Genomic DNA, 27,435 nt, shown 5'->3' with positions numbered 1-27,435 from the left:
GAAAGATCTGTGGCAATGCTCTGCATCTGTCAGAAACAGATGAGCATTCGGAGTACCTTTGCGAGGTAGGGGAACATGTAAACCACATCAAACCTATAAAGTCCTACAGAGACGGTTGTCCAACAACTTTTGTGCACAATGAGCTTTACAGCTGTTACATATAGACTGTATCAAGTCACCACCACAGCCACCTTATACTGGACCCTACAATGTCCTGTGCAGATATGCACACATATGATGGTCATCATAGTGAATGGAAAATAGGTCAATGTGTCTCTCAACAGAGTGAAACCCACTTAAATTTTCAAGGAGGCATCACCCACCTCATGGTCAAGAATGGAAAATAGGTCACTGTGTCTCTCAACAGAGTGAAACCCACTTAAATCTTCAAGGAGGCATCACCCACCTCATGGTCAAGAGCTGCACACCAGGTAGATGCGACACCCCGACTTCTAGCCCTGCTGGCATAACAAGTCAATGCAGAACCTACGCACACCCCCCACTCTGGATGGCATGTCCACTTCCTGGCCTGGTTCAGAGAAGATGTTCCACACTCTGCTTTCACCAAGGGTGCTTCTGTAGTGAGCACTACAGACATTGGCTGGTATGGTCATGTGTGTTAGCTCTGTTTGCTCCATCCAGAGATGCTGTTGTGGTGCAGGTTGAGTGACTGTGTCATGACAAATGACTGGTGTCAGTCACCAAGTGTGTGTCCACCACTTGGAGTACTTTTTTAATGTTTATTACTTGCTCTTTGGGGTTGTAACTCTTTTACTTTATGTTTGTTCTGTGATCTGCTTGCTGTGTGTTGACAAGTCACCTGCAGCAACTGATTCTTCATGTTCTATCACTTCAAGTTAATAATATTCCCATCAACATCATGGGGGTCATATAGTTCCCTCACCTTATAAAATCCAATTAAAGTACTTTCCCCTGTAGGTTAATAATTGTTCCTAGTGTAATTGCATGATGGTTAGTGTAAATTTAAAATTAAGATATGAATTCCAATATATGTTTATGTAATAAAAGGATTATTGTGGTATTTAGTAATCATGTGTATCATATCATACAGGTGATGAATTTCAGTCTTTTACGTTACACACATTCCCAGAATTTCATACATAAAAATTATGTATGAGATTCTCCCAGTGCATAAATGTAACAGAATTTTAAGAAAGGTTGTTTAGTGTGTGTTCCAAGCCACTTTCTCAATAATTTTTGAGAACAGCACGTAAAGTGGAGGAACTATCTCAAATACATGAGGTAGCATCTGTTCCTCAGATTAGAGGAGGCCACCAACAGTGTTGGTTGCCTATGTTAAGGGCAGCTAAAGTAATCTCCAAAGCTGGCCCAGAAGCCCTGTCACTGGACTTGCTTCCTTGCCAGCAACCTACTGGAAGGACATAACTTAATGGTTTCAAGTATCGACCAGAAAATAATCAGATTGCCTGGCATATTGATGACTCAGTGACACAAAAGGATAATGCATGGAAAAAAATTTGAAATATCAAGACATGGAATGTAAAAGGCATTGTCCATAAAGAAGACCAAGTATGTGACATACTGACAAAAAGGATTTTCAATCATACAAATTTTCTAAAAAATAACATAATATATAATTTAAAAAAAAGAGGTTTCCAATGAGACTTGGAATTACTTACATTTCTTCAACAGAGTTGATTGGTAAACAAGAGCAAAATCTAGTGTCATACTGACAGTACAGATGTGCTTCAGATCAGTAATCAACAACTACACTGTCTGAAGCTAAATGATCATTCAATTGCAATTAAAACTATTGAGAGGCTACACTGCAGTGGTTGGTGTCTATGCACCAGTTGAAGCAGAGCAGATTATTTGCAAAATCAATAAGTCTAATATTATCATAGTAATGGAGGATTTTAGTGCTCTTGTAGGTGACACCCAAATCAACCAGTGTGTAGGCTCTCACAGGGAAAGAAACATGCAATAGTTATAGTTATAGCTTAATTGATTTCACTGTATGTAATGAAATCAAAATTATGAACACAGTGCTGAAACATAAAGCAAGCCACAAATTCATTTGGGAAGCAAAGGACCTCAGATCAATAATACATTATATTCTTTGTAATAACAAAGTTACTGATATAGTATTGAGTGCAAGAGTGTTTTGAGGTCCTGAAATTGAATCTTATCATTATTGCCCAGTAAGCACCATATGAACAAGAACAAGGTGGCATAAAAAGAAGTACAAGAAACTGACAATGAATAAAAAACTACTGTCCCTGTAAGCCTTCTGAGAGACCCTCAGTATAGTTTGATTACACCAAAACCAACTTGATGAGTCAGTGAAAATATCACCAATGAAAGAAATAGCAAAAGAAGAATGGGAGGTTCTCCAATGGATTCTAAGAGAAGCTGAAAATCAGAGCCTTGTCAGAGAAGTAGTGGGGCACAGGGAAAAAGGACTGAGAAAATGGGACAATTATGCCAAAAAAGGCTATAAAGGACAAATGAGAAGCATTTGTGAAATATCCATGTAGAAGGAAAGAAGAAGATAAAACACAATATCATAAGAAAAGAGGAATACTACAAGAGAAAACTAAAACAGAAAATATATACAGAGGTGGGAAGAATCTGTGGCAAATTTAGAACATGATTTTTATGGACCCCAAACACAGATATTTAATGAATGAAAGAAATAGCTAAAGAAGAATGGGAGGTTCTCCAATGGATTCTAAGACAAGCTGAAAATCAGAGCCTTGTCAGAGAAGTAGTGGCACAGGGAAAAAGGACTGAGAAAATGGGACGATTATGCCAAAAAAGGCTATAAAGGACAAATGAGAAGCATTTGTGAAATATCCATGTAGAAGGAAAGAAGAAGATAAAATACAATATCATAAGAAAAGAGGAATTACTACAAGAGAAAACTAAAACAGAAATACACAGAAAATATATACAGAGGTAGGAAGAATCTGTGGCAAATTTAGAACATGATTTTTATGGACCCCAAACACAGATATTTAAAATTATTAAAAAGCTAAGTAGTGAAATAATAAAGAGTGTGAAAGTGAGGAAGGGATCCAGATGACAGGGATAGTGAAGCAGCCATTGAAATAAAGTGTGTTGTGTTCAGCTGTATGTTGCGCCGCAGGGTGGTCTAGGCTCTTGGCCATAGTTTGGTGATGGCTCCCATAATTATCCTGGCCTCTGTCTACATTAATATACTGTCCCCACAATGTCCATCCAACAGTTTCAACTCTCTCTGTGCTGTCATCTTCTTCCCATTCTCATCTCCCACCTGTTTACTTGCAGCACTTTTCCAATGCATCTGCCCATCTTTCCCACTCCCATTCTTTTTTGCTGCTTTTTTACCTAACGCCCTGCTGCACAACCTCCTGACACTGTGCCTATTGGATGTCTAGTTCTCTCACTCACCACCGGACAGCATTCATCTCTCTCCCCACATCTAATTACTATCCCTTACCCTTTCCTGCCCCCTCCAGATTGCTGCTTGCATCCCATGTGGTAGCTGCATTCCAGCCTGAGATGCTGGAGTTGGCGGTCATGTGTGTGTGAGGTATGCTTGCTTGTGCGTGTGACTGGTGTGTGTGTGTGTCTCTCCTTTACTGATGAAGGCTGTGGCTGAAAGCTTTATGTAAGTGTCTTTTAATTGTGCCTGTCTGCAGCTTGACATGTCTTCTTAATGGTAAGTATCAATCTGTCTTCTCCCACATTAAAATATATTTTGGTCGAGACGCGATATACTTGAGAGCTGGAATAATTCAGTTGTCATTCCTGTGTTTGAAAATGGAGACCTGGAAAACTGTGATAGCTACTGAGGAATAAGTTTATTGAATACAGAATAAGAAATTTAGGGCCAATATCATCAAAATGCCTTCAACAAAGTCAACAGAAACAAATTATTACAGATTTGCAGATAATAATGCACCCAGCAACTTATCACTAATACACAAAATTTATCAAACAAATTTAATCTGTGTCAAGAAAGAGGACAAAGTATCAGGGTGGGGCCATGTGGAGGGCAATAATGTCAGCATATCACTCTCCCAGCCACTGCCAGCTTCCCAGTCCTCAGAGTCACTATTTCTCATTCAGTTAGCTCTTCAGTATGCATTAGTGGCCCCATTCCAGCTCCCCTTCCCCCCTCCTTCCCCCACCCCCACCCTCCCCACTCCCCCTGGCACTGCTGGGAATTGAATCTTGGTTCTCAGTATGGCAGTCAGAACAGTCACTCTAACAGATAAGTAGTCAGAACAGGCATTTGGAGATAGAGTATACATTGCCTGTCTAAATAAGGGTATTTGATCTGCTTTCAATGGACCCTTTTTTGTCACTGCATTGTCTTGTATTTTCAGGAAGAATACAGCAAACCTAGTAACCAATAATTTGAATTTCATGTCATCTGTCTCACTGCAACTTTTATCTGGGAGTTCAGTATAATTTCTTTGCTGAGTTTATTCATTTTGGACCTACAATTTTCCACATTGGCCTTGTCTTGTTCTTCAAATTCTGAACTTTTTGTGCATAATACATGATTTTTGCATTTTTGATGCTAAAAAATTTTGCTAGTTGACTTATGATGTTGTCACAAGCTTTGACTAACCTTTTGCATTAAATAAAACAAGTGCAAGATATTTTGATCCCAAATGTCAGCTACCTTTTTCCTTGGCCTCCATTGTAAATTTCTCTGATCCTTTGTAAAGAAAACTGTATTCATGATGTTGCAAGAATATTTTATTGAAAGCTAAATTTCTAGTCTGCTGTGTTTCCTTGACAAATTTCTTCCCAACTTTTAGCCTGTAAATTCTATGTGAATAACATAACTGAGTCAGCAGTCATAAACCTGTTAATTTTTACCTTTCTTTTCATAGTTAAACCTGATTGGTGTGGATGCTTTATTGCTCCATTTGACTGTCATAGTCAGATAAATCATTTATTATGGAGCTCACATCTATTATATTAAACTGAACTGGGTGTTCAAATAGATTATCAGTGTTGTTGCACAGTGTTCTTCTATTCTTGTTGAAGCTATTACTACATGAGTCAAATCAAAGCTGGACATCAGCAACTCAGGGTGCCTTTGATCAGATCCACAGATCCATCCAAGATGTAATCTGTATTCAAATCTCCCCATACAATCACTTCTCCATTATTTCTGTGACTTATTATTAGCCACTGCAACTGTGCCTGATGAAGTGTAAATAACTGTTTCATTGTAAATGACATAGTATGTGCAACAGTTTGTGCTGTACTGAATGTCATGGCTACAGCATTTAATCCCAGCCAATCACGGACAGCCAACATAAATGACCGTAACCCAAAACATAAGTAGTTAATGGCTTAATCATTTTACTTGAAGTAGCTACACAGCCAAAACACTCAATTACCTAAAATAAAAATAAATTGGAGATAAATAACAGCCATTGCATGAAACTTATTTTCTTTTTAAGTACTCATGACAACATTGCTTTACAGTATAGGCTTGCATGGCCATGGACTAGCTGAAATTATTTGTCATAATTCTAACCAGTTCACTACTTCTTGTGTTTGAATGTCATATTTACAACTTCTGATAATGAGACCAATGCAGTTGTAAATGGGCACCAAACCACAGATCTAACAGAAAATCAATATTATGTGAAAAAATAAATAATAACAATAATAATAACAAAAATATGAGTACATACTCACCACCTTCTGTTGTGCTGAATATTTTTTTGGCAGAATCTCCAGCACCTTTCTTTGTTTCAGCAGAAACAGAAACTCTGTATATAGAAAATGCTTGTATTCCATAGAATGTTCCATTTGACAATGATGCTGGAATTGTGGAATTCATGCTGCTGTTATCTTGGCATGGACAGCTGGGTCCATCTTTTGATTTTATGCAACTAACATGAATGTTGTAGAATATCAGCAGTCCCCGTTTGCATTTTGGTGGGTCCCAGCTCACAATAACCACCCCATTATTTTCTTCAACTGACAAATTCTCAGGTTCATCTGGCACTGCAAAATAAACACTGCCTTGTATTTCTTTTTAAAATTATCTTATTTTCTGAAAGAATAATCTCACAACAGATCTAAATAACTACTAGTATGAATAGATTTGCATATAAATAATGTTTCAAATAAAGATAAAGCTAAATATAAAAATAAATACAAAGTTTTTTCAATAAATAAATAAAAAATACACACACTAACTAACACTCTGAAATGTAATAAGAGTGTAGATTACTCATACACTACATGAATAATGTAGCAGACAAAGCACCATTAATATGTTGCTATCAGGTGAAATCTTTCAGGAACCCGAGAGAGAAGGCCAAAGGGACACACAGTGCTCAATGTCCATTGTGTCATCCTCTGCCATATAGTATCATTTGTATGTGATAAAAAGGACAGTGGGACCACCATACTGTCTTACTGGAAATTATCAGTTTCCAACACATTGAAGTCACTACTTCTCAATCAAGTATCACGTTCAGAGCAGACCATGACATGTGTGGTGTGACCATGTGAGTAACATACATGTGTGGGTCCTCTCTCTGTTGAGCAACTCCTGAAGCTCCATGTTTGACTCCATGTTTCATCATCAGTTTGTCATACCACTCTAACAGTATGAAGAGTATTCCCAGGAATGAGTGCAATTCCATCCTCAATTGCATAGTTGAAGTTACAGTCCAAACTGATCCCATCACAAACAATAATCATAATATCATCTTTCCTCCAGAGAGGCTAAATTATAGGTGGCATTGCTGAGCCCTGCACTTGGCTTAAAACTGCTAGTTACCTGGAATTATCTACCCAGGGAGTTCAGCACTAATTAGAACGTTTCCCACCTTTGAATACTCCCTAGCTCATACTGTTCCAAAGTACTGCCACACGGGGTAGCCACGTGGTCTAGGGTGCCTTGCCACAGGGTCTAGGGTGCCTTCAGAGGTTCAGATCCTCCCTCAGGCATGGATGTGTGTTTTGTCCTTAGCATGAGATAGTTTAAGTTACATTAAGTAGTGTGTAAGCCTTGGGACTGATGACCTCAGCGGTTTGGTCCCATAGGATGTTACCACAAATTTCCAAAATTTTTTCCAAAGTGCCTTTGGAATTGCAATTAGAAGCAGTTGATTTACAAAATTGTACTATGCTTAAGGACATGTGTTACATCAGCATGAATTTGTTTTGATGGTGCCATTATATACATGTAGAGGGGCCTCACAAGCTACACAGAAACATGACTGAGATTATTTCTATCCTTGGACTGACATTTTGTTGTAAATAGTTTCTTTCTGTGTTGTTTAATAAATGCATGAAAGTCCTAACCTCACAACTGAGCTCTGAAGAATGTTCTGTGTTTGTGGAAACATTGGGTCAGGTACCAGTTATTTTATCGTTCAGAATACAAAAGAATTTAATGTACCAAAATTGTAACAAGCTCTTAATATTTTTTATTCATGTTGATTTTTTCTGTTAAACATGTGGTCTCACAAACATATTTGCTTCGTCAATGTTATCTCACTAACTAGCATTGTTACATGCAAGGCACTGACTGACTGTGCATTTGCTGTTCTCCACTTCTGCTCACAGATGCCTTGTCTACTGCTTCACTGTCCAACTAGCAGTTGTAAAATTTCCTGCCTCTGCCTCTGGGAGCCCGTTTGCCCATGTGCAGGCACTTGAGCTGGAACAGTCTACTTTAACAGAAAGAAATTCATGGTTGCTTAAGCCTTCTGACCACTCACTTTAATTTTCACTTTTTCACTCGCTCATCAGCATGTTCCTGACACCATGGACTGTCTGCAAACTTTTTTCCACAGTCTCCAGAGCTACAAAACTGTTAGGCACATCTATACCAAAGTCAGCAGACTTACAGCTTTTCTTAACTCTCTTGGATGACTAGGCATGTTTGACCATAGGTTAGTTATCTACCCTATTCTTAATCTTACAGCTGGCAACTCTAGCTGTCAGTGGCTCTACTCTTGTTTGTTCTCCTTCTAGACTAAATGCTCCTTCTTCATAATCTTGGAGTAATAAGCTCATTAAATACAGTGCCACAGATCATCAACATCTCCATTCAAGCTGGTTGCTCCACAGCATCCAACAATGAAAAATACATAGACAGTCTTCTTGAGTTTCTTTCCATGCTGTTCTTCTATGGAGCTTCTGTGCATTCTGCTATTAGTTCAGTCTTGTCTTTTCTGTTGCTATGGGAGCAACACATAGAGGGCTGTAGTATATTACTAGATTCTCTTCTGGTTCTTGAAACTTAACAAGGAGGCTTTTGTGGTACAACTGCCACTTTCTAAGGTGTCTTCCATTTCAGACTTTTCATCATCTCTGAAATGCTCTCCCTTGAGCCTTTCTGTGCTGAACTTTATTGTATTCAGTATATCCAATAACTCCCTTCTGTTATGGATCCCAAATATTTTAGCAGTTCCGGCATTTTAGGACAAGAGACATGGATGTTTTGTAAGGAGCCTCCTTTGTACACTGACTGCATTTTCCCTGTATCCTACTGAGACACTGGGGTCCACAACCTACTATACCTACAATTGAGTATATGTGAACACTCCATTTCAAAATCCTACAAATTGGTACATCAGACACTTGTAAGAGTTTACTGATCACATTTGTGACTCACATGTATACTGGTTACAACTTTCTTTGGTTTTGTGAAGTGCAACATTTTCCATTTCTGGACTTTTAAAGCAGGTTTGCCAGTCTTTGCACCACTGCAAACTCTCATCAGGGAATAATAGGATATTTGTGCAACTTTTTTGGATAGTACTCAATTATAGACATCTGATCATTTGTGGAAAGTCAGAGGCTACTATTAATAGTGTCAGCCTGGTCATTAACATACAACACAAGCATCTGAGTTCCCAACACATGCCCATGGAGTATGCCGGAAGCTCCTTCTACATCTGGGAAATAATATCACCACACAAGTATCAGGTACATGCTGATCAGTGGCATTTCTATTACTAAAGACAATGTATCTTTCAAAATACATCTGCATTGTATAGTGTTTTGTATTACTTATTGTGACTGCTACTTTATCATATAATTTAACTTGCCTTATACAGGGTGAATCCCCTAAAACATGCATCAGAAATGCAATGTGGAAATAGAAATGTTGTTGATGTGCAGTTTGCACAGAACAGATTGGCAGTCAGGGGCTCATATTGTTAGCTGACAGACAGACTGTAATAATATTTAGAAAGTGTTTTTTGTGCAAACATACTTTTTAGATGGAATGATGACTATTAACAGTAACAAAATAAAATTAGGGACAATTAGAATGTCAATTGTGTTTGTTGCAGGGTTCTAGTGCAAGTTTTTACAAGATATATAACAATATTATGGAAAAGAAAGTTGCTACTCACCATTATAGTAGAGATGCAGAGTTGCAGATAAGCACAACATAAAGACAGTCACAAATAAACTTTTCGGCCAGTAAGGCATTCATCAAAAACACACACACAGACACACACACACAACTCACACAGACATGACTTCAGTCTCAGATAACTGAAGCCCCACTGCAAGCAGCAGCACCAGTGGGTGATGGGGCTGGCAACTGGGTAGGGTAAGGAGGAGACTGGGGTGGGGAGGGGAAAGGATAGTAGGGTAGGGGTGGCAGACAGTGGCATGCTGCTGGTGAGCACAGGGATGAAGTGGAGAGAGGATGGGGCAGCTATGTGCAGTCAGGAGGTTAGACCATTGGCAGGGGGGAGAGGTGGGGAGGGGGGGGGGGGGGGGAGGGTGGTGTTAGTGGAAAGGCAGAGAAGTAAAAAACTGGGTGTGATAGTGGAATGAGGACTGTGTAGTGCTGGAATGGGAACAGGGAAGGGGCTAGATGGGAGAGGACAATGACTAATGAAGGTTGAGGCCAGCAGGGTTATGGGAACATAAGATATATGGCAGGCATTACGTACAACCAGGAATTACCTACAAACAAACAGGTATTACCTACAAACAAATCTGGGGAACAGCTACGGGCGCCCGCATGGCACCATCCTATGCAAACATACTCATGGGCCATCTAGATGTATCCTTCCTAAACAACAAGAATCCTAAACCCCTCATCCAGTTCAGATGCATTGATGACATCTTTGCGGTCTGGATCAGTGGTGAGAACTTCAACAACTTCTACACCATTTGCTTCTCCTGAGCCTACTGAACCCAACAAGCCACTTCCCTAGATGTTGACCTCCACCTCAAACACGGTTATATCAGTACCTCCATCCATATCAAACCTGCTAACCACCAGCAATACCTCCATTTCAACAGCTGTCACCTGTTCCATACTAAGAAGTCCCTTCCATACAGCCTAGCCACCCATGACCATTACATCAGCACTGAAAAGCAGTCCCTCTCGAAATATACCAAGGGTCTCACTGAAGCCTTGTACAAAATCAAATCTTCCGTGCCTTATCTTTCCAGTCTCCCACCACCTCCCAAAGTTCCATTGTCTGGCCACAGAGGGGCATTCAACTTCCCCTCATAACTCAGTACCACTCAGGACTGGAGCAACTGCCAGGGTTTCAACTACCTCTCTTTGTTCCCTGAAATGAGAAATGTCCTGCCCACTATCCTCCCCACCCCCTCCAACAGTGGTATTCTGCTGTCCACCAAACCTACATAATATACACATCCAGCCCTACACAGCCCCCACTTGCAACCCTTTACCACATGGTTTATGCTCTTGTAATAGACTTAGATGCAAGACGTGTACCATACATCCTCCCACAACCACCTACTCCAGTCCTGTCACAAACATCACCTGCCCATCAAAGGCAGGGCTACCTGTGTAACCAGTCATGTAATCTACAAGCAAAACTGCAACCACTGTGTTGCATTCTATGTGGGCATGACAGCCAACAAGCTGTATGGCCACATGAATGGCCACCGACAAACTGTGGCCAAGAAACAAGTGGCACTCTGTTGCTGAGCACATTGCCAAACATGACATCCTTCATTCCAATGACTGATTCAAGCCTGTTCCATATGGATCCTTCCCACTAACACCAGCTTTTCTAAATTGTGCAGATGGGAACTTTCCCTGCAATATATCCTAAGTTCCCATAATCTTCCTGGCCTCAACCTTCGTTAGTCATTGTTCTCTCTCATCCAGGCCCTTCCCTGTTCCCATTCCAGCACTACACAGTCCTCATCCCACCATTGCACCCAGTCTTTCACTTCTCTCCCTATCTGGTTACCCCCCCCCCCCTCCCCCCAGCCCCCCCCCCCCTCCCCCCACCACCACTTCTCCCCTGCCCACAGTCTAACCTCCTGACTGCACATAGCTGCCCCATCCTCTCTCCACCTCGTCCCTGTGCTCTCCAGCAGCATGTCACTGTCTGCCACCCCTACCCTACTATCCTTCCACCTCCCCACCCCAGCCTCCTCCTTACCCTACCCAGTTGCCAGTCCCATAATGCACTGGTGCTGCTGCTTGCAGTGGGGCTTCAGTTGTCCGAGACTGCAGTCGTGTGTGTGTGTGTGTGTGTGTGTGTGTGTGTGTGTGTGTGTGTGTGTGTGTGTGTGTGTGTAAGTGGGTGGGTGGGTGGGTTGGTGGGTGGGTGTGGGTGTGTGGGTGTGTGTGGGTGGGTGGGTGTGTGTCTGTGGCTGTTGTCTATTTTTGATGAAGGTCTTACTGGCCGAAAGCTTTATTTGTGACAGTCTTTTTGTTATGTCTGTCTGCAACTTAGCATCTCTGCTATATGGTGAGTAGGAACTTTCCTTTTCATGATATCATTAAATTCCATCCCAGATTTTTCATTGTTTGATTTTTGCCTGACAGCTTTTCTTTGATCCTAACCCAGTGATGTTTTCCTTTGTTACTCTTTTCTAATGCATCACTATACTCAATGTACATCCTTCTTTCTCTTCTTTCCTGTGTTTCTTTTGTGAACTTGCAAACTGCAGTGCATGCTCTACTTATGAGCCTCACTGTATCAACCATCTTGGCCATGCACAACAGACGGTTACAAGACCATGCTGATTGTTAGCGCTGCATCTTATGTCCCACATTACCCCCACTGATATTATTAGTCCTGTACTGTCAAATTGATCACTCTCCCTGCGCCACTTTCCTGTGTTTTTGCATGTTATTTCCTCACCTTTCTGGTGCCACAATATCTTGCACCTCATCCTGTAAACCCCTCCCCACTCCCCGCCCCAACTCTTCCTCCATTCTATCCCAGTTCACACCCACTAATTCCACCTCATCCAGTCATGTCTGCTGTCCCCCTTCTTCACACTTATTCATTCTCAGACCTCCTATCCACAGTATATGTATATACACTTTTTATTATTTATATCTTTTCTTTGATCTCATTGTGACTTCATTCCAATTTTAGTGAGTTTTCGCCTTTCACTATCGTCAACTCCCCCAGATTTCATCTTATTTCCCTCTGTTGCATCCATTTCATCCTTCGCATGATTTTTCACATATATTTGGATGAATGTTTGCAAATTTTTAAATTTTTTCGGGCATAATTCTTCGTTATTTATGTAATTTTTTTGCACTTTTTCCACCATCATGGATCCTTGCTCCTTCCCTCTGTGTCAATACATAAAAGTTTCCTTATCCCGAGCCAGAACCCAGTCCCACATACTGTTTCTATGTTGTTGCTTGGCTCATGGAATTCCCCCAAATGGCCTTACCTTCAAATTACCCATCTCCAGCTGCCACCCCTCCTTCCACAATGATCTCCATCTATTCAGATTATGCCAATCCTTAGCACTCACCAACATAGTCCTGCAAAACCATATTAACCAAACCCAGACCTTCTTGCAGTACCTTCTCTCCAACAACAAAATTCTCCTGCTGCGCAATCCGAAATTCCTGGAACTCATGAACTAGAGCAACATGCACTATACCACCTCAAAAACCTTTCCACCCTGCTCACTTCCTACTCCCACCTTGAGGACCACTGTCCATCCCCTTTACAACAACTTCCAAACCTCCTCCATATCCCCTCATAGGTGACAAACCCTGTCTCACAGACCTCCGATATTCACCCTCCCCCCCCCCCCTCCCCCCCCCCCCCGCCCTCCCTCCAAAACTGCCTCCCACCACCACACAGAATCCAGAATCTAAACAGACCCACAATACAGTCATGAACCTTTCCTCAAGAAGTCTTAGCCCCACAGAAATATCAGTCCTTTCCAAAGGCCTCACCTTTTGCCCCATTCCCAAATTCAATCATGCAGGACTTGTTAAAGACCTTCTCTCCTTCTTCCGGTCTCTACAGTGGAAACACTTTTTCACCATCAACTCTACCAATCAGATTCAACCAAAGACTAATGTTGAACCCTGCATAACTCAGTACACTCCACTATCCAACCATGATCCACGTCCACTGCCCCCAAATCACCCCTTGTTATCTTTCCAGAATTTATTAACCTTGAATCTTGCCTCACCATCATTACCCAAATCACTCAACATACAAACTAACCTTACATCCACAGAAAGAACCACAGTCTGCCATCTAAAAACTGATCCTGACCTCTGGATAAAGGCTCCACCACTATTGTTTTGAACCACAAGGATTAGCTGGCAGAAGGACTCCATCAGCTGTCAGATACATCCGCATACAAACCTTGCCACAGTGACCTCATTTCAGAAAACCAGTAGGATGTCCAATCACTCCTCGAATCCTTCGGCCCATTGCAGAACCTGTCCCCTAAGTCCATCTCTCTGCACACCCCTACCACTCGCTGCACTTCTACCTTCTACATGCTTCCTAACGTCCATAAACCCCACCACCCAGGATGCCCCACTGTGGCCGGTTATTGTGCCCCCACTGAGAGAATCTCTGCTCTGTGGATCAACACCTCCATTCTATTACCCAGAACCTACCCACATATATAAAAGATACCAACCATTTCTTCCAGCAACCCTCCACAATTCCTGTCGCCTTACCACACGCTGCCCTGCTCGTCACTCAATAAGTTCTCCTGTGGAGGCATTACCTACAAACAAATCCAGGGTACAGCTATGGACACTGGCATGTCATCCTATGCAAACATACTCATGGGCCATCTAGAGGTATCCTTCCTAAACAACCAGAATCCTAAACCCCTCATCTGGTTCAGATTCATTGATGACATATTTGCGATCTGGATCAATGGTGAGCACATCAACAACTTCTCTACCACTTGCTTCTCCTGGGCCTACTCAACCCAACAAGACACTTTCCTAGATGTTGACCTCCACCTCAAACATGGTTATATCAGTACCTCCATCAATATCAAACCTACTAACCACCAGCAATACCTCCATTTCAACAGCTGCTACCGGTACCATACCAAGAAGTCCCTTCCATAAAGCCTAGCCACTCATGGTTGTCGCATCTGCAGTCACAAGCGGTCCCTTTCAAAATATACCGAGGGTCTCACTGAACTCTTGTACAAAAACAAATCTTCCTTGCCTTATTTTTCCAGTCTCGCACCACCTCCCACAGTCCCACTGTCCAGCCACAGAGGGGCATTCCCCTTCCCCTCATAACTCAGTACCACCCAGGACTGGAGCAACTGAATTACATTCTCCGCCAGGGTTTCAACTACCTCTCGTTGTGCCCTGAAAAGAGAAATGTCCTGCCAACTATCCTTCCCACCCCTCCAACAGTGGTATTCTGCCAACCACTAAACCTATAAAATATACTCATCCCTCCCTACACAAACCCTACTCCCCACCCTTTACCTCATGGTTTATACCCCTGTAATAGACGTAGATGCAAGACGTGTACCATACATCCTCCCACCACCACCTACTCAAGTCCTATCACAATCATCACCTACCGCATCAAAGGCAGGGCTACCTGTGAAACCAGTCGTGTGATCTAAAGCTAAACTGCAACCACTGTGCTGCATTCTATGTGGGCATAACAACCAACAAGCTGTCTGTCCGTATGAATGGCCACCAACAAACTGTGGCCAAAAAACAAGTGGGCCACCCTGTTGCTAAGCACGCTGCCAAACATGAAATCCTTCATTCCAATGACTGCTTCAAGCCTGAGCCATATGGATACTTCCCACCAACTTCAACTTCTCTAAATTGGGCAGGTGGGAACTTTCCCTGCAATATATCCTAAGTTCCCATAATCTTCCTGACCTCAATGTTCATTAGTCAATGTCCTCTCCCATCCATCCACTTCTCTGTTCTCATTACAGCACTACACAGCCCTCATCCCACCCTCACACCCAGTCTTTTACTCCTCTCCCTTTCCGCTAACACCCCACCCCCTCCACACTGTTCCCCTGCTCGCGTCTAAAATCCCGACTGCACCCAGCTGCCGTGCCTTCTCTCCACCTCGCCCTGTGTGCTCCCCAGCAGCATGTCACTGTCCACCACAGCTGCCCTACTATTCCTCCCCTTCCCCACCCCACCCTCCTCTTTACTCCTACCCATTCACCATTCCCATCATGCTTGCAGTGTGGCTTCAGTTGCCTGAGAATGCAGTCGTGTGTGTGAGTTGCATTTGTGTGTTTGTGTGTGTGTCTGTCATCTATTTTTGACAAAGGTTTTACTCACCAAATGCTTTGTTTGTAACAGTCTTTTTGTTCTCCTGGATTTTCCATTGTTTGATCCTTAGAAGATACTGAAATTTGAAAAATTGCCACACTGATACTTGTGCAATACCTGTGCTAGCTCACATTAAAGAACAACACAAGTGCATAACATAGTTATGTAGATTCTGACCAGTCAGAAGGAAACTGACCATCACAGGTTGTGTTCAAAACAACCACTGGCAGTAGCAACATACACTCCCAGTCTGGTAAGGAACGACTGCTGCACATGTGCTAGCACTTCAGAAGAGATGTCAAGTAGGCTGCAGTAATATGTCACTGCATATCCTCAGGTGTAGTTGGTATGTCCTTGTACACAGCATCTTTCAGCTTTCACCACAGAAAGAAAAGTGTACAGGTGTCATATCCAGGGAATGGGCTGGTCAAGGTACAGGTCCTCTGTGTGCAATCCGACAATTTGGAAATGTTTCATGAAGACCTGCTGTAGTACTTAGTGCACTATGGGCTGGACAGCCATCTTGTTAGCAACACAGGTTCTTTCTATTCTGCAGAGGAATGTCTTTCAGCATCTGTGGAAGATGGTAGTAAGGAGGTTGCAATATCTGTGAACATACAGTGTTACATCTATGAAAAACAGGCCTATGAGCTGATGATTCACTATCCCACGCCACGTGTTTACACTCCATGGACACTTAGGTTTCACTTGATAAAGCCAATGTGGATTATCAACGGAACTACACTGCATGGTTTGGCTGTTTATCTGGCCATGAATGGTAAATATGGTTTCATCATTAAGCAAGATACATGATACAACTGGAGTATTCTGTCTTAATGCCCATGTACAGAAGTTGACATGATTCTCTTAATCATTTCTGTCCAGCTCTTTATGGAGAGAGATGTGATAGGGGTGGAACCTATGTCCATGGAGAATGCATAAGAGACTTGTCTGACTTGTGCCACTTCCTCATGTGTTTGTGCAGGAGCTAAGGTGTGGATCAACTGCAACAGCTGCAAGCATTAAATTCCCACTCTTCTGTCATCCCATGTTTCCTTCTGTTACATTGTCTAGGTGTTACACTACCACTTTCATGTAAGTAGTTGAAGAGGTTGATATATAATTGCTGAAATAGTTGACGTCTATTGGGATATCTTGCTGCATACACCATACAAGAATGAACTTCATCTCCATACACCATGAACATGTTGGCCTCTTCTGCATTGGTAAATCCCATCATCCACTCGTGATCTATTGCTTGGACTGTCAAGCACTAACTGACTAGCAAGTCACAATTCAATCAAGGAATACACAAGCACACTTTAAGAAAACATAACAAAATTGTACTCAGCAACTATGCAAATTGAATAGTACAATATAAGTGTTCAAAATATGATATTTCATAAATGACTTGCACTGGAATACTGCAACAAACGCCAGTGTCATTCTGATTTATGCTACTTTTTGTTTTGCTAGATTCAATAGGCATTTTTCCATTTAAAAATCATATGTTTCACAAAAAATACGCTTTCTAAGTATTATTACAATATGTGATTCTTGAGTTTCTCCCGGCGTATTTGATAGTCAAAATATCCACGGGTGTGCTGCCGGTCTATAGTGTCCAACGGGCACAATATTTCGGCGATCATACATGTCGCCATCATCAGGTGAACTGACGGACTGAGCTCCTGTGAACGTGCCGGCACGGAGATCCGTACGCTATGGCTGCTCAGAGGGAACTGGGTTCGGTCGCGGCGGCGGCCGATTTAAATACCCTCCGCCCGCGGCGCGCTCCCTCCGCCGTCCGCGCCCCACGCCACGGTCGCGCGGTGGAACAGATTGCGACGGCGTCTGAGATGACGTCGGAGTGATGGCTCTGTCCGCGGTGGTCGTCACAACTATACGTTTGCTCGATTTACTCTTGATTAACCCGATCGCTGGTTCCCAAGCCTTGCTAAGATTATAGCCACAGTCACGGTTTATGAGGTCGTCATTGGTGCGAATTTCGATGGCCTCTCTAACAACGCTGTCCCAGTATCTCGACGTCTGTACCAGAATCCTCGTGCAGTCATATTCCATGGCGTGATTTTCCGACAAACAATGTTCAGCGACCGCCGACTTGCTCGGATACATCAGGCGAGTGTGCCTCTGGTGTTCACGGCATCGATCCTCGACGGTACGCATCGTCTGACCAATATACGACTTGCCACATTGACACGGAATCTGGTACACGCCGGCCTTCCTCAAACCGAGGTCATCTTTGGCGCTCCCCACCAGTGCACGAGTTTTATTTGGAGGACAAAACACAGTTCCGACCCGGTGTTTCCTCAGAATGCGAGCGATTTTCCCCGAGAGTGCTCCTGTATATTCCATATACAGGAGCACTCTCGGGGAGTCATTAGTCACTGTCCTTACCCATCTAGCCCCCTCCCTGTTCCCATTCCAGCACTACACAGCCGTCATTTCACCGCCACACCCAGTCTTTTAATTTCTTTTTATTTCTCTTCTTTCCACTACTCACCCCCTCCCCCCTCTGCACCTTCTCGCCTGCCCTCCATCTAAACTGCAACACTTCACTGCCCACCACTCCCACCATACTATCCCTCCCCCTCCCCACCCCAGTCTCCTCCTTACCCCCACCCAGTCGCCACTCCCATCATGCACTGGTGTTGCTGCTCGCAGTGTGGTTTCAGCTCCCTGAGACTGCAGACGTGTGTGCAAGTTGCTTTTGCATGAGTCTGTGTATGTGCATGTGTGTACATGTGTCTACTGCTGACAAAGGCCTTAATGGCCGAAAGCTATAATTGTGTGAATCTTTTTGTTATGCCTATAGCAACTCAGCATCTTCGCTATATAGTGAGTAGCAACTTTCCTTCTCTGGTATTGTTACATTCCATCCTGAATTTTCCATTGTTTGATTAGATTTAGTTATAATTAGTTGGCCTTCACCTTTCTAATAACGTATCACGAAACCTGATACCTACTTTTCTATGCTTTGTGTAAAATATTAACCCTATTTTCAGTTTTATCTACTACATGCTTTTAATCTCTTAAATTCACAATGAATCAGTGAAAGGATTATCATAGCCAAGATAAAGAGCAAATTATCCACAACAGTAGTACAACTATAAATATATCTACCAATGCTGCAGATAATAAAGAGATTTATATAAGGTATGATGTGATAAGAGAAACTAATTTGTATGTGAAGTGAGACAAAAATATTATTGTGATTAGAGATTGAAATTCAGTGAAATGTAAAGAAAATGGACTAGAGAACATTCCCTCAGATTTATGAATATCTCTGGGATAAACACCAATTATTCTAACTGTTATCAAGGATACATGAGACAGCCAAAATACACTCAATATTCAAGAAGAATCTAATAACTGCAATCCCAAAGAAAACAGCTACTGACAGGCAAGAATATTACAGAACCTTCAGTTTAATAAGACATAGTTGCTATATAAAGCTGTGATGATCATAGGTGGCTACACTATATGAAAGGCTCTTCTTGGTATGGAATGGTCAGCAGCTGTCACAGTGGAGGTACTGTCAGTGGTTGGTTAATTTGATGTGGACGGAGGAAATGAAATAGCCATCCTTGAGGAGGACATCAAAATCAAGGAATGTGGCTACATGGGTTGAGGAAGACCTGGTGAAGTGAATGAGGCATATGTTTTTGAGGTTCTGGAGGAATAAAGGTAGCATGTCTTCACACTGAGTTTAGATCACAAATGTGTCATGAGTTAAACTCAACCAGGTAAGCAGCTGAGGATTCTGGGTGGTAAAGATCCCTCTTCATGCCCCATGAATAGGTTATCCATGAGCCTTGCTATGTAGGTGCCCATTACTATACCATGGTTTAGTTTGTAAGTGATGCCTTGAAAGAAAAAGTAATCGTGGGTGATGATACAGTTGGTCACGGTGCCGAGGAACATGGGCAAAGTATTGGAGTCAGTAGGGCATTGGTAAAGGTAGTGTTCAAAAGCAGCAAAGCCATGAGCATTTGGGATGTTAGTTTAAATGGAGGTGGCATTAACACTGACAAGCAGGGCACTGAGTCATAAAAGTGTACAGGCACTGTGGAGAGTAGGTAAATGAAATAGTTGGTGTCTTTTATATAGTATGGTAGGGTATGGGTAATAGACTGAAGGTATTAGTCCATGTGAACATTGAATCTCTCTGTGTGGGCACAGTAACTGCCTACAATGGGGCATCCTGGGCAGTTCCATTAATGGACATGTACGAGATGCATTCAAGTTCTAAGGCCTACGATTTTTTTTCTCCGGACTGGAAAGAGATAGAAACATGCGCATTGTTTTAAAATGAGGCCGCGTTCATTGACAATACATCCCAGAGATGGCAGCACCATATGGCAGATGAAATTTTACCGCCAGCGGCGAGAATGAGAACTGTTTTAAGTACTTAAAATGGCAACGTTTTCCTTACTTGAACAGGGTGCAATCATTCGTTTTCTGAATTTGCGTGGTGTGAAACCAATTGAAATTCATCGACAGTTGAAGGAGACACATGGTGACGGAATTACGGATGTGTCAAAAGTGCGTTCATGGGTGCAATAGTTTAATGAAGGCAGAACATCATGTGACAACAAACCGAAACAACCTCGGGCTCGCACAAGCTGGTCTGATGACATGATCGAGAAAGTGGAGAGAATTGTTTTGGGGGATCGCTGAATGACTGTTGAACAGATCGCCTCCAGAGTTGGCATTTCTGTGGGTTCTGTGCACACAATCCTGCATGACGACCTGAAAATGCGAAAAGTGTCATCCAGGTGGGTGCCACGAATGCTGACGGACGACCACATGGCTGCCCACGTGGCATGTTGCCAAGCAATGTTGACGCGAAACGACAGCATGAATGGGACTTTCTTTTCGTCAGTTGTGACAATGGATGAGATGTGGATGCCATTTTTCAATCCAGAAACAAAGCGCCAGTCAGCTCAATGGAAGCACACAGATTCACCGCCACCAAAAAAATTTCGGGTAACCACCAGTGCTGAAAAAATGATGGTGTCCATGTTTTGGGACAGCGAGGGCGTAATCCTTACTCATTGCATTCCAAAGGGCACTACGGTAACCGGTGCATCCTACGAAAATATTTGAAGAACAAATTCCTTCCTGCACTGCAACAAAAATGTCCGAGAAGGGCTGCGCGTGTGCTGTTTCACCAAGACAACGCACCCACACATCGAGCTAACGTTACGCAACAGTTTCTTTGTGATAACAACTTTGAAGTGATTCCTCATGCTCCCTACTCACCTGACCTGGCTCCTAGTGACTTTTGGCTTTTTCCAACAATGAAAGACACTCTCCGTGGCTGCACATTCACCAGCCGTGCTGCTATTGCCTCAGCGATTTTCCAGTGGCCAAAACAGACTCCTAAAGAAGCCTTCGCCACTGCCATGGAATCATGGCGTCAGTGTTGTGAAAAATGTGTACATCTGCAGGGCGATTACGTCAAGAAGTAATGCCAGTTTCATCGATTTTGGGTGAGTAGTTAATTAGAAAAAAAATCGGAGGCCTTAGAACTTGAATGCACCCCGTAGAATGTAGGAGTGTAGTGAGTGGCCAGGGGCTGAGGGGGGGGGGGGGGAGATAGAGGGAGAGCGAGAGGGAGAGGGAGAGGGAGAGGGAGAGGGAGGGAGGGAGGGAGGGGGGGAGGGGAGAGAGAGAGAGAGAGAGAGAGAGAGACTCAGGGAAGAGATTCTGGGATGGACCTAAATGTTTGAGTAGCGACTGGAGATCCTACCAGGTTTCTGAAATGGGGTCACTGTGGCAGGGTTTGTAGGTGGATGTATCTGACAGCTGATGCAGTCCCTCTGCCACATAAGATCTGTAGTTCATAACCACAGTGGTGCAACCTTTTTCAGCAGGTAAATTTATGAGGGTGGAATACGTTTTTCAGTAGTGGATTGCAATTCTCTCTGCAGACATAAAGTTGGTTTCCATATTGAGGGATTTGGGGAATGATGATGATGCAAGGTTCAAGGTTAAATTCTGGAAAGGTAACAGGCGGTCATTTTGGTGCAGTGGGTGTGGATCATGGTTGGATGGAGGTATGAACAGAGTCAGGCAGATTTCAATATTGGTTACCGATTGAGCCTGCCTGTTGGGTTAGTGATGAAAAAGTGCTTCCACTGTACAGCCCAGGAGAAGGAGAGAAGGTCTTAATAAGTCCAGCATGATTGAATTTGGGAGTTGGGTGAAAGGCAAGGCCTGGGCTCACGCTCCCATGAGACTGAGGTTTTTGGAGGACAAGTCGGTGACTGTGTTTTGGGTCTGTTAAGGTTCTGGATTCTGTATCATGATTGGAGACAGTTTCTGAGGGTGCAGTAAATGTAATAGGTCTGTGAGTTAGTGTTTGTTGGCTATGAGGTGGCGTGATGAAGGTTAGATAGATTCTATCCTAGGGATGGTGGATAGTAGTAGCCCATGGCAGGCATAGTAGGTGAACAGTTGGAGAGTTTTTTGAGGTAGTGTTGGGCTTGCTGCTGTTGTTCCTGGAGGACAAGAGTTGCAACTTGGGAATGGGGGTACAGGAATTAGCCACTGCAGAACAGGAGAATTTTATGGGTCAAGAGGAGGCTTGGACCTGATTTATATGGGTTTGCAGGACTAGGTTGAAGAGTGCTATGGGCTGAATGAGTCACTGTGGACATAGGAGCTGCAGCCAGAGATGGATAATTTCATGGTTCTACATATATATCTACATTTATACCCTGAAAACCACTGCGAGGTGCATGTCACAGGGTGCATCCCATTATGCCAGTGATTAGGGTTTCCTCCAGGTCCATTCACATATGGAGCACAGGAAGAATGATCGTTTGGATGGCCCCATGTACTATTCTCTCCGGTATTATTCTAATCTTATCTTCACAAACCCTATGTGGGCGATATATACTCCTAGAGTAATCATTTAAAGCCAGTTCTTAAAACTTTGTTAATAGACTTTCTCAGGATAGCTAAGTCATATGAAGGGATTCCATGTGTTAGGCAACAATTCAGGAACAGAACATGGAACTGGGTTCTGGAAAGAGATAGGGAAACTTTTCTGTACTGGCGCAGATGGAAGAAACAAGGTTCCATAATGCAGGATGAAAAACACATAAAAATGGTAGGAAAAAGTCACAAACAAGACAAAATAGATGACTTATGGGAAACGAAGGTAGAACTTGAGAGATACTGCTCATAAAGAAAGACAAAAAAAAACTAAATTCACAATGAAAACATAGTGAGATCAATAAAAAAAATAAACAAAAAGACAAAAACAGTGGGATGGTGATCCATGGGTGGATATGTGTGAATAGAAGGGGCTGCAGGTGTAAATGGATTATGTGAGGGTCAGTATGTGTGTGCTGGATAAAGGTAAGACAGAGAATGGGAGGGCTGCTCCTTCCTGTGTGACACAGGAAGGTGCTGAAAGTAACATGTGAAACTACATTAGGGTGATGGAGGAAGTGTGGTCAATTTGAAGGTCTAGGAATAATTGTATTGACAGGAATAATGTGGGACATGAGATGCTCAATCATTGATTTTCATCATCATGTAAACATGCGTTGTGTGGGCACTAGACAGTTTATACAGAATGGCTCAGTAGTCAGAGGATGTTTGATTTGGAATGCAACAGTAAAACACTGGAGAGAAGAATGGATTCGATAATAGTAACAAGGGAAAGAGCACTGCGGTGTGAGATGGAAGGAAAGCTGTTAGGTGAAATAAAACATTGGAAAGTCGAGGACAGAATAACAATAATACTGTGAAAAGGACAGATTGCTAGTTACAACATAAAGGAGTCACTGAGTGTCATAGATATGGACAATGAAAAGACTGCTAAACATTTAAGCTTCAAATGATGAAGACTGCCTTTGGAAATAGAAAATACATATACACATTGATTTGTGCACAAGCCACACACATGGCCAAGCTTGGTCATAGTTGCCCACTAATGTGGTCCAACTGCAGTCTGCAGCTACATCTTATGGTGAGCTGTAATCTGGGGTAGCCTGTTGACGGAGAGGGGGAGAGACAGCAGGGAAGGTGTGGGGGAAGATGTTATGCTTCCTATATGAGCTTGTAGGGGAATGGTGGTCAAGACTGCTAGGCACAGAGTCGTGAGGCTGGGGTGGGGAGGAGAGAGGATAGAGCAGAAAAGAAAAAGAGAGAGGAGAGAAGAGAGAAGGGGAAAAGATGGTAGGTGCATTAGCAGAAAAGAAGGCTTTTGTATTGCTGGAGTGGGAGCAGAAGGGAAGGGCACAGGAAGGTGGAGGACAGGGAGTAGCGAAGGTTGAGGCCAGGGGCATTATGTGAATGAAGGATATGTTGTAGGGAGAGTTCCCACCAGCACAATCCAGAAACCCTGCTGTTGGTAGGAAGGATCCAAAAAGCACAGTCGGTGAATCAGTCACTGAAGTGAAACACATGATGCTGGGCAGCATGTTCAGCAACTGGGTGGTTCAGCTGTCTCTTTGCCACAGTTTGGCTTGGGTCATTCATATGGACAGACAGTTTGTTAGTTCTCATGATGAACACAGCACAATGACTGGAGCTTAGTTTTTAGGTAACTTGGCTGCTTTCACAGGCAGCCCTGACTTTCATGGGGTAGGAGATGTCTGTGACAGGAATGGAGTAAGTGGGTGTGGGAGGATTTATCTGGACAGGCCTTGAAGCTACATTCATTGCAGGGATATGAGCCATCAGGCAGGGAGCAGGGGTGGAGAAGGGATATGCAAGGATATTTAGTATGTTTTGTGTGAGAGTGGAATGACACTCTGGGAGGAGTGGAGAGGACAGTGGGTAGGATATTCCTCATTTCATGGAATGACAAGAAGTAGTTGAAACCCTGGCAGAGAATGTGATTCAGCTGCTCCAGCCCTGGGTGGTCCTGAGTCATGAAAGAAAGGTCCCTTGTGGCCAGGCAGTTGGATATGTGGCAGGTGATAAGTGACTGGAGAGACTAGGTAAGAGAGATCTGTTTCTGAATAAGGTTGGGAGGGTAATTTTGGTCTGTGAAAGCATTAGTGAGGCCAGCTTTGTATTTGGAGATGGACTGCTTGTCACTACAGATATGATGACCACAGCTGGAGAGGCAGTACAGAAGGCACTTGTTTGTATGGAATGGGTGGCGCAGCTGTAGAACTGGAGGTATTGTTGGTGGTTGGTAGATATGATGTGGATAGAGGTACTTATGAAGAGAATCAGGTAAGGTGAATGGGGAAGGGGGGGGGGGGGTGCTGAGGTTCTGGAGGAATGTGGATAGGGTATCTTTACTGGTGGTCCAGATCTCGAAGTTGTCATCAATGACCTCTAGAAAGGCAATGAATAGGTTGGCATAGGATGGTATGATGCAGGCACCCATTGCTGTACTATGCATTTGTTTGGAGGTGATGCCTTCAAAGGAAAAGTAAAAGTGGGTGACAACAGAATTGGTCCTGGCAGCCAGGAAGGAGGTTGTAGTCTGGAGTTAGATGGGCGTTAGAAAGGTAGTGTTCAACATCAGCAAGATCCTCATCATTGGGAATTTTACTGTAGAGGGAGGTGGCATCAACAGTGGTGGGTAGGGTGTTAAGGGAACAGGATCCATGGAGAGACCGTGAAGCAAATGGTTGGTGTATCTTATATAGGAGGATAGGGTACAGATAATAGGCTGATTGTGTTGGTCCATGAGAGCAGAGATTCTCTCTGTACAGGTGCAGTAGCTGGCCACAGTGGGGTTTCCTTGGTGGTTGGGTTTATTGACTTAAGGAACCGTGCAGAAGATAGGAATCTGGAGAGTGGTAGTAGTGAGGAGAGTAAGGGACTGGGGCGACCAGGGCGGCGGGGAGGGGGGGGGGGGAGGGGGGAGAGATGTTCTGGGATGGGCCTAAGGATTTGTGGGAGGGACTAATGATCCTGCTGGATTAGTGCAATGGGATCACTGTGGAAGGATATCTATATGGACATATCTTAAAGCTTCCTGAGTCCTTCTGCCAGGTAATCCCTGCAGATCATAACAACAGTGGTGAAGCCTTTGACAGCAGGTAAGACTATATAGTTGGGATGAGGTTTTAGATGGTGACTTGTGGTTCTTTCTGCAGATGTAAGGATGGTTTCCATATTGAGGGATTTCGGGGTCAATGGTGAGACAAGGTTCAAGTTTAAGAAATTCTGGAAAATTAACAGTGATGATTTCTGGGCATGGGGGTGGATCACAGTTGATGGAGGAATAAACTGACTTGGGCAGGTTTAGTATTGAACCCTGTGTGAGTGACTGAGTCTGATCAGTGGAGTTACTGACAAAAACTTGTTTCCACTGTAGTGACTGAGGGAAGTAAAGAAGATCCAGCAAGAGTGAATTTGGGAGGGAGGGCTAAAAGTAAGACCTTTGGTAAGAGTGGGTACTTCTGTGAGACTGAGGGTTTTGTAAGACAGATTGATGAGTGTGTTTCAAGTCTGCATAGGTTCTGGATTATGTATGATGGTGAAGGAGTTTCTGGGTGTGATAAATGTATTAGGTCTGCAAGGCAGGGTTTGTCAATTATGAGGGGATGTGGGTACATTTGATAAGGGCTCTTATAGAGGTGGTGGAAATTGGCAGTGCAGTGGAAGATGCACAGATTGGAGAGCTTTTTGAAGTGAGTTTGTGCATGCTGCTCTAGTTCTTGCAGGGCAAGACTTTCAGTCTGGAAGATGGGATGCAGGAATTTGAGAATACAGAGGAGAAGAGTTTTATATATGAAGAGGCATTGTTGCAAGGAGGTTTGGCCCTGTTTTATATGGTTTTGTAGGTCTAGGTTGGTGAGGGCTATGGACTCAACCTTTGCTAGTACTAGTCCTCCATCTACTTGTCCCCTTCCCTGCTCCCACTCCAACACCATTCCCCTTCTCTACATCTCTCCTTTTCCTCTTCCTCTCCCCCATGCCTTCCCCTCCCATTCACTGACCCACTCCAGACACAGCCTGTTCACCTGCACCCAGAAATCCTATCCTGTCCCAACGATATCCCTACGTGCTTTCGCAGACAGTGTCATATCTTCTTCCATTCCAAACCTGCTATCTCTCCTCCTATGCACCCATCCCTCCTCTGTACCCCCCCATCCATAATGAATTGCTTCTCATGTCAGACACTGTTGCAATCTGCAGTTGGGCTACAGCAGCCGGAGAAAATGGCTGTGTGTGTGTGTGTGTGTGTGTGTGTGTGTGTGTGTGTGTGTGTGTGTGTGTGTGTGAATTGTGCTTGTGTGCATGTGTATGTGTTTTCTATTTCTGAAGACTTTTTTGTCTAAAGGCTTAAATGTCTAGCTGTGTTTTCATTGTGTCTGTCTGTAACTCAACACCTTCTCTATGTGCTGAGTAGCAATCTATCCTTTCCATAATATTACAGTTTTTACACTCATGTTTTATGACACTGACATGACTTATTTATAGAAGACTGTAGAAGCTGACTTCAAGAAAGATCAGTTTGTTTTCAGGAGACATATAGGAATACACAAGGCAATATTGACCCTCTGATATATCTTAGAAATGTATTTTCAAGAAGTAGTCAGGACAGAACCAGAAAGTTGGATAACACAAATTCCTTATTGTAATTCCATAACAGCTGTATTTAATTATGCCGGTGATCAGTTTTGAACTACCAAATTCATTTTCAAACCAAGCCTATTAAAGCTAAAATGCAGAACATTTATAAAAAATGACAATTAGAAAACTTAAAAATGCTGTTCTTAAAATCTCAATAGTTGTTGACTGAATTGTAACATACCTGCACTACAAGTGCTTGGTTAGACCAACCCTTGGTTAAATACAGGAAATTTGCATGTAATACATAGCCACATGTAGTGTAGAACCAGTTTCACAATTGATAACGCCCAATTGAACTAGACTAAGGACTAGCGCTGAAGCGAGTTCCA

The 27,435-nt window shown here is 43.1% G+C and overlaps 1 protein-coding gene across 3 annotated transcripts in view; it reads right to left on the bottom strand.

The window, feature by feature from the left end:
* LOC124622596 (phosphatidylinositol phosphatase PTPRQ-like) overlaps positions 1 to 27,435 on the bottom strand; it is a 431,781-nt gene that overhangs the window by 336,695 nt on the left and 67,651 nt on the right. For all 3 annotated transcript variants that reach the window (XM_047148348.1, XM_047148350.1, XM_047148349.1), the window contains one exon: positions 5,692 to 6,003. In XM_047148348.1, coding sequence (XP_047004304.1) covers positions 5,692 to 6,003 — 312 coding nt within the window. The remainder of the gene's footprint in view (positions 1 to 5,691; positions 6,004 to 27,435) is intronic.

Source organism: Schistocerca americana, chromosome 7, assembly GCF_021461395.2.
Source record: "Schistocerca americana isolate TAMUIC-IGC-003095 chromosome 7, iqSchAmer2.1, whole genome shotgun sequence".
Lineage (NCBI taxonomy): Eukaryota > Metazoa > Arthropoda > Insecta > Orthoptera > Acrididae > Schistocerca > Schistocerca americana.
The sequence above is the reverse complement of the archived record's forward strand: the minus strand, read 5'-3'. Positions and strand labels throughout refer to the sequence as shown.